At 43.6% G+C, this 8,799-nt stretch overlaps 1 protein-coding gene across 1 annotated transcript; it reads left to right on the top strand.

Annotated features, from left to right (window-relative positions):
• Nucleotides 1–3,432: 3,432 nt before the first annotated feature.
• RASSF10 (Ras association domain family member 10) lies at nucleotides 3,433–6,091 on the top strand. The gene has a single exon (XM_077287231.1). It carries the CDS (start codon nucleotides 3,893–3,895, stop codon nucleotides 5,228–5,230), a length of 1,338 nt encoding a protein of 445 aa, XP_077143346.1. The 5' UTR covers nucleotides 3,433–3,892; the 3' UTR covers nucleotides 5,231–6,091.
• The last annotated feature ends 2,708 nt before the right edge of the window (nucleotides 6,092–8,799 follow it).

Raw genomic sequence — 8,799 nt, 5'->3', positions numbered from 1 at the left:
AAATCCCACAAACCTATCAAAAGGGATTCCATGGGTGATAGAGGGCCCTCAGATAGTAACAACAGATGCAATTCCCACAGGGTGGGGGGCTCATCTAAACAACAAATTCGCTCAGGGGGTATGGACGAGTCGGGAACTCGGGACTTCCTCAAACCAAAAAGAGCTGAGAGCGGTGAATCATGCACTACTTTTTTTCCTAAGAGAATTACAAGGGCATCATGTCCGAATTTTTTCGGACAACAAAGTAGTTGTAGCTTACTTGAACCACCAGGGGGGGGACCAGGTCTCAAACATTAATGGAAACTACCTCCGAAATTTTCAGCCTAATACAGAACAATTTTCTATCCATATCAGCCCTACATATAAAAGGAGTAGAGAACCAGGAAGCCGACTTCCTAAGTCGTACCCAACTAAAACAAGGAGAATGGTCCTTGAATCAGGGAATATTCAACAAAATCACAGACTTATGGGGCATCCCTGTAATAGACCTCTTTGCAAACATGCACAACAGGAAGGTGAAAACCTTTTGCTCCTTAGATCCCAGAGGGAATCCTCAGGCAGTAGATGCATTTACGATTCCCTGGACACAAACTCTTGCATACGCATTTCCTCCCATCATCCTCATTCCAGCAGTCCTGCGGAAAATCAGGCAGGACAAATCCAGACTTATCCTAATAGCCCCCTTCTGGCCCAAAAGGGCCTGGTTCTCCTGGCTGAGGATGCTATCGATCACCGATCCCTGGGTCCTTCCGGATCTTCCGGACCTTCTGTCTCAGGGACCGGTGTTCCACCCCCAGTCAGAGAATCTCCACTTAACAGCGTGGAATTTGAGAGGTCACTATTGAGGGATAGAGGGTTTTCTAACAAACTAGTCTCTACACTAATGAAAAGTAGAAAACCCGTGACCACAAAAATATATGGTAAAACTTGGCAAAATTTTTTATCCTCCTCTGGGGTCAGGTTGCAAGACGGGGTTCCAGTGACTGAAATATTAGAATTTCTACAAAAGGGGTTAGACTTGGGCCTTTCAATAAGTACCTTAAAAGTACAGATATCAGCCCTAGGAGCACTGTACTGTGAAAATATAGCAGAAAACCCTTGGGTGATACGGTTTATCAGAGCAGCCGCAAGCCCTGACAGAACCCCCGTTTGAGCCTGTAGAGTCAATACCTCTTAGGATTCTATCACTTAAAACTGCCCTCCTAATAGCCCTGACATCGGCCCGTAGAATAAGTGATCTCCAAGCCCTGTCCGCAAACCCTCCCTTTACACAAATCCTGGATGATAAGGTTGTACTAAAGACAGACCCTGCCTATCTACCCAAAGTAGCATCCATATTTCACAGGTCCCAGGAAATAATACTTCCTTCCTTCTGTCCAGACCCTAAAAATAGGAAAGAAGAAAAATTCCACACACTAGATGTGAGAAGGTGTCTAATCCAATATATTAAATCCACCCAACAGTGTAGGAAGGAAGGGTCTCTTTTTATCTGCTTCCAGGGGCCTAGGAAAGGACTCAAAGCTTCTAAGAGCACTATAGCACGATGGGTAACAGACGCAATAGCCTTGGCGTACTCCTCCACCGGGAACGCCATTCCACAGGGACTGAAGGCCCACTCTACGAGGGCTATGGCGACCTCCTGGGCCGAAAGGTCAGAGGTACCATTAGATCAAATCTGTAAGGCGGCCACCTGGTCATCACCCTCAACCTTTTTCAGACACTATCGCCTAGACCTAGCCTCTTCATCTGACCTAACCTTTGGAAGAAGGGTTCTGCAGGCTGTGGTCCCTCCCTAACCAATATATCTCTGCAATTCTCTCTGGTGTGCTGTCATGGGCGACTGAGAAAGTCATAGTTACTCACCGATAACGGTGTTTCTCAGAGCCCATGACAGCACCTACTTATTCCCCCCCTCATCACGTGTGCGGTGAGCACATTATTTTGTGTGAAGTGCCTTTTCATATAGACACGGTGTTTACTTGTTAAGCAATATGATAAAAGTGTATATTTTTTTGTTGTTGTGACTAACCTGGAGGTCCTCCGATGCTCTGTAAACCAAACTGATGCAGGGGAGAGGTACCGCCCTTTTATCCTGTAGGTTTCCTGTCCCTGAAGGGCGGATCCCCTCTCTCTGGTGTGCTGTCATGGGCTCTGAGAAACACCGTTATCGGTGAGTAACTATGACTTTTTGAGTGTGCCAATAAACTTTATCAACATGCACAAAAGACAACAAACGCAGCAAAATTCAGCAAAACCTGCTTTCCGTAAGCAGCTTCTTTACTGCCCCAGGAAAAAAAAAAGCAGTAATAACGCAGCGTGTGAACGTAACCAAAGTCTGTGGGTCAGTAAATAAAAATCTGACTGCACTCAAATGCCATCCGTGTGCTAGTGACGTGTTTCTATTAGGCTATGTGCACACTATGCGGATTTTGCTGCGGATCCACAGCGTGTCCGCAGCAGTTTCCCATGAGTTTACATTACAATGTAAACCTATGGGAAACAGAAAACGTTGTGCCCATGCTGCGGAAAAAACACGCGGAAACGCAGCGGTTTACATTCCGCAGCATGTCACTTCTTTCTGTGGATTCTGCAGCGGTTTTACACCTGCTCCATAATAGAAAACCGCAGGTGTAAAACCGCAGTGAAATCCGCAAAAAAAACACGGTAAATCCGCGATAAATCTGCAGCAAAAACACAGTGTTTTTGCCCTGCAGATTTATCAAATCAGCTGCAGAAAAATCCGCAGCGGACCATTCTACGTGTGCACATACCCTTATAGTTTTCCTCTAATTGTCCACTCCTAATTTTGACTTACAAACACCAATATAAAAAACTGAACATGTTAACATGGCCATAGGAGAAGGTGAATACGCTTTTTTTTTTCTCATCAGTGAAAAAAACTAATTAAATTATGACCAAACTCTGCTGAAAATCTGTCAACACTGATAAAAGTCACTGGTGAAAGTCAGTCCCTTTTTCACATACGTCAAAAATGTCAATTAGCTCTAAGAAAAAAAAAAAGGTTATACAAGTATTGACTAAAATAGAGATATCAGAAAAGCTGACTGGACTGTCTTGAATATGAATAGCCTCAGAAAGGTAAAAAGAAGGGAGACATTTATCCCCCACAACCAGTTCCTTTTTATCTATTCCATCTGTTCATCAAATTATCAGATCAAAGAAAAAAATGATGAAAGCATTTCTTCCAAAATCATTTTGTGCAAAGAAATAAAAGCAATGTAGACTAGTCTGTAAGTATTATACTAGTGCTACATAGTTCAAGAATCAGATTGAATGAATGAATGATGGATGTAACATCAGGGGCTTAGTTTTTCACATTTGAGTAATTTCATTACATTTACTGCTTTCCATTGTTTCGTTCACAATAAAGGGACGTCTTCTGAAGCCTAATCTAGGAATCCTGTACAAGTGTGAAGTTCCTCTCACCTGCCTGTGACTCTAGGAACTCTTGCCAGTAGCTGTGTGTGAGGCAGGGACTTGGCTGATCCCAGTGTAGGGCGGGGATAGCTTCGTGTGTCTGGAGGAAAAGCCTCAGACGGAGCTGTGCTGGCGCAGAGGGAGGCTGGCTTGGTCCTGGAGGCGCAGGCTGCTGCCCTTGAGACGGCTCCGCAGTTCTGATTGCGCACAGACAAGTTATCCCGGCAAGGAGAAAGACCTGGCTTCTAGTCCTGCACTCCTGTGGGCGCCCCCAGCCTGAGATCAGGGGCACTTTGCACACTTTCGGCAGAAGCAGCGATCTTTAACAGGACTACCCGAACTGGATAGTGGAGCTCTCCGCCGGACTTCACTGTGCAACTGCACTAAACTCTATGGATTACAGTTGTGTTCCCACATTCTCCAAGCGCAGATTGTGATCCGACCTGGGAAAGAGATGGAAAGCGAGGAGGAGTGGAAGATTTCTGTCTGGTTATGTGAAGAGGAGAAACTTGTCTCTGGACTCACCAGACGCACAACTTGTTCAGATGTGGTCAAGGTCCTGTTGGACGATCACAATCAGAAGCAATCTGTTGAGGGGTCCATGATGTTGGCACCAGCTCATTCTTACTGCATTGTGGAAAAATGGAGGGGGTTTGAGAGGATCCTTCCAAACAAAACCAAGATACTGAGACTTTGGACAGCTTGGGGTGAGGAGCAGGAGAATGTGAGGTTTGTGCTGGTCAAGAATGAGGCTTTTCTGCCCAATATTGGACCCAGGAGTGCTGAAGCTAAAGTGGTTCTCAGTAGGGAAAGCCCGTGTCCCTTTAAAGGAGCCACCAAAGCGACCATGGACCTCAACCAAGAGAGACAACGCAGGGTGGTAAGAAAAGCTTTCCGAAAGTTGGCCAAGATGAACAAAAGGAGGCAAGAAACTTTATCCAAAGAGTCCACTGCAGTGGAGAAGATGGAAACTCTGGTCCACCTAGTTCTATCCCAGGATCACACCATCCGACAGCAGGTGCAGAGGGTTAAGGATCTGGACAGGGACATAGAGCGGTATGAGGCTAAAATTCATTTTGACAGGATGAAAAGACATGGGGTTAATTATGTCCAAGACACATATTTGGTTGGTGTTGTTCCCGATAAGGGTTCTTATGACATCAAGACAGAAGACAAATGTCCCGAAGAACTTTTTGTAGACTTTGAGAACTATGCTCGGAAATGTGATGGAATCTTAATGCTGCAAGATCAAATAACCGAACAGGAGGCTTTGATTGAGAAAATTACCATCCAGATCCAAGAAGAACTAAATAAAAGATGGATGGATAGGCGTCAGGATGAGCTGTCCTCAAAAGATCAAGAACCTGCTACAACAATTGCAGATGAGGGGGAATGTGAAAATGAATTGCTCCTTCAGCAGGAGAGGGTTAAAACTGAGCTCAGTGCCAGTCTCTACATAGGACTGAGGTTGAACACAGACCTGGAGGCTATCAAGGCGGATTTGGATTATTCCCAAGAAGTATGGAATGAAAAGGAGAAAGAATTACAAAGTCTTTTGGACAACCTTGGTGCCTTAGACATGTCGGAGACACAGGATACATGTGAGGAGCTCAGGCCTAGTTGCTCACAGGTTGTGGAAAGGACATGTAGTGAGGGCTCTGGAGTTTGGATTGAAAAAGACATGGGCCAATGTACTACTTCTGAGGGGAATGATGAGGATTCAGACACAGGATTAAGCTCCATGCACAGTCAGGACTCTGACTCCACCCCAGTCTGTGAGTCCTTGGTATAGCTGACATTATTAACTACCACACTCAGGGTTCTCTGTAGGACCTGAGAAGGTCTCCTCTTTATCAAAAAATCACTATCTCTAAGAAAACTTTCCGATATTTATCACTTTTCTATTTGCACATTAGAGGCCAACACATCCTATGGACCCCGGGACTCTACTGTTGGATTGTACTAGATTTATTGAAAAGGTCCCATGGTATCTTTGTTGCACAAGCCTTACAAAACACAAGGCTGACTTTGACAAGCCCAGAAGCAAACCCCTTAGTTTTCTTTGTATTTTTTTTTTTTTTTTAAATATGTGCAAAATTTTAATTATGTGTATGTGCTATTAATTTTAATGCATTAGAGACCATAAGGTTATATAGGATCCAGGCATAAAAGATAATGGGCCCTTTATATATAGTTGAGTATCATTGGTCACTTGTATATTATACTCTTATACATGGTGACTGTAGGCCCTTAAGCTTGAATGGTCAGTCTGCCCTGAGCTGATTTTTTGAGGTTTGTAAACTGTTTAGCAGCCCAGCACTTCAGCCAAGGTAAATAATACATCCTCATTATTCCTTTAGTTACATGTCCTGTTAGTCTCCAAGTTACAAGCTCTGTTTGTTCCAGCAAGGTAAAGATCTCGGCTTCGAAGATGAGAATATAATGCTGGAGCCAATGTTTACCATGCCCTGAATGTTATATTGTAGTTACTCTGCGACAATGGACTCCATGTATTTGAGAGTAAATGGAATATTTTTACCTGTATTTTAATTGACAAAGTGGTCCTGGCCGCTACTGTAATATATGACTTATTTAAAAATCAAAACTTGTGTATTTTGTTTTGCAAAGTTAAAGTAGTGAAATGCCCATAAAACGTAAATGTGTTTTCTTTTGCCAACTACAACACCTCCTTGAAATAGGTAATGCAAAATATTAAATTATATTGTACTTGCAAACAGTGGTGGACACAGAAAAGAGCCTCTGTGCCTCAAAAGTATAGGAGTCCTTAGCAGTCCAATACTCTGTCTATGACAGAAGTTGATTGTGGCCTCCTTACCTCTTGGGTCTTTGTGTAGCTGCACCAATGATTGCCTGCCCCTGCTTGCAACCTACTACTTTCCAGTACTAAGTGTTTAGTCCAAATTTTTACTTTTTTGCAGCAGTAATCTTTATGACCTAGATAGTGGTCCAGATCAAGCCAGTCATAGGTCAGCGCAACAGCCCATAACAGGGCAGGCAGGACCAGAACCAGACAGTAGCTCGCATGCAGTTTTGTTTTGCACTACCGATGCATTGATTGCACCTATTTAACCATGCAAGAGAATAGAATACTCCAGCCAGGTTATGCCAAATATGTAATCTGTAAATAATTCAGACGTTTGTGCGGATGTCCAAGAGTGTTGTACTTGTGGTAATGCAGGGATTGGGTGTCTGAAGAAAGATAATGGTGAAGGTTTGGGTGGTCCAGCTCATTGGCAGTAGGACAATTTTACAGTGAGCCTTTTGTTCCTGATGACTTTTTCCTGCTCACAGCTATACTTTGTTTCACAGGCTTAGTAAAGTAAGGAGTCATTCGGTTAGTGCAGATCTGGCCATATGCAATAAATGAAAATTCCTGGGCTCTGAGTGTGCAAAGCTCATGCTGTAGATTAGCTGCTTGAATGCAAGGTCAGGAAAGCACAGTGCTGACCTCTCTCTTCTGAAATGATTCCACATTATTCATGTTTAACCCGCTAAGTGCTGTTGCGTTGTTTGAAAAGGCTGTCTATGGTATGAGATAAATCTCGGCCAACAGTGTTTTATAAGAAAGCTGCCATATAGTGCACTGTAGTGTGACCTACAGCTCAAGTCCAGAGATAGAAGCTCCTGGAGCATGAGAGCTTCCATGGTAATAGTGACCCAGTGTTCCACTCCCTTTTAAAAAAGGAGGTTCACTCTGATGTAAATTAAGAAAAGGAATCATTGTTTAATGAGAAGCTCTGCAACCTTCTGATTTACGGTACTTTGTATTGCAATTCTTTGTGTCAGTGGAGGATATCCTTGCCTAAATCCAGAAACCTTGTACAGACCAAATTTTTCTGAGTTTATTAGCATTGTATCCCATGAACCTCTGTTAATCAAATACACATCAGCCATATTTATTGCTCTAGATGTCCTGTGTTTGTTACAATGTATCAGTGCAGGTAAAATTAATCCACTGGAGTTCCAAACTATTTGGCTTATTGCGCTCTATTCATGAAGGAAGCGTTTTCTTAACACACCTTCAAATGTCGCAAAATGTTTGCTCAACTAGAAGTTGCACAAAAATGTTGTGACTTGTGTCATTTTTACATAAATACAGGGCCAGCTTTGTCAAAATGGACAGAGCTGGAGCGGGATGGAACGTGGCAAGACGCACCAGACAAATTCATCAAAGTTTACGCCACTTTGGTGGAAATTATTTCAGAAATGTACTCTAGTCCCTGCTTGGAGAAACATTTATGGCAAAGGCACACGCAAGTTATAAGAGGTGCCAAATTCATTAAAGCCTGTCAGCAGTATTGTGCTCAGTAAACTACAGACAGTGTCAGGTTGGCGCCATTATTTTGATTAAAATGATACTTTGGTTGATGAAATCTGTCTTGTGGTTGTTTAATCTGCATTTGCAGTTTTCAGTTAATGAGATTCTCGTGCTCTGTGGCAGCCTGTGAGCTGGGCTTTGTGGTGCTCTGCTTACATATTCATTGTATTGGCTTATGACAGGTCATTGATCCTTCAGTGACCTGCCTCCTACTTTACATAATGCATATCAATTCTAGGCTTATAAAAAACATTTTTTACATTCAGCAAAATGGCGGCACCTGCGCAGTAGCCTCTCTCTTACCAATAAATGCTACTGCACAAGCGCTGCAGCACCAATTTTTTTTTCCCCTCCAGCTAAATGGCGTCGGCAAGCGGATAGATGCTACTGCACAAGCTCTGCTGCTGATGCCATTTTTCTGCAGCCACATTTTAGTTTCCTTCAGCGGTACCATTTTGTTGAAGGGTAAAAAAAAATATGGCTGCAGCAAAATGGCGCCGGTGGCGGCTCTTGTGCAGTAGCATCTATCACAGTTTTCCTCGATTTAATTTTATTTTCTAAGCCTACAATTTATATGCGTTATGTTAAATAGGAGGCTGGTCACTGAAGGATCAGTGACCTGTCATAAGCAGAGCAGAGAGATTAAACAACCACAAGACAAGTTTCATCAACCAAGGTATCATTTTGATCAATATAACAGCACCAACCTGACACTGTCGGTAGGTAACTTAAAGCGAACCTGTCGGCAGGATTTTGCTAAGGCTAGTTTCACACTAGCGTTTTCAGGAGCTGCGGACTTCCTCCGTGAAGCCCCGCCCTCGGCCGCACCTCCACCATTAGCTCCGCCTACTTCTGCATGCGGCCTGCATACCTATCTTTAACATTAGGTACGCAGGTCGTGCCGCTGTATGCGGATCCTTCCGCATGCGTCATTTTGACGATGTGGCGACCAGCGTAGAACGCAGCTTGTAGCAATTTTTTTTTCTCCGCATCGTCAGAACGACGCATGCGGAAGCATCCGC

The sequence above is a fragment of the Ranitomeya variabilis genome, chromosome 2 (assembly GCF_051348905.1).
Source record: "Ranitomeya variabilis isolate aRanVar5 chromosome 2, aRanVar5.hap1, whole genome shotgun sequence".
Classification (NCBI taxonomy): Eukaryota; Metazoa; Chordata; class Amphibia; order Anura; family Dendrobatidae; genus Ranitomeya; species Ranitomeya variabilis.
The sequence above is the reverse complement of the archived record's forward strand: the minus strand, read 5'-3'. Positions and strand labels throughout refer to the sequence as shown.

Coding starts and splice junctions, on each gene's coding strand:
- RASSF10 (XM_077287231.1), top strand. CDS start 3,893: ATGGAAAGCGAGGAGGAGTGGAAGATTTCTGTCTGGTTATGTGAAGAG.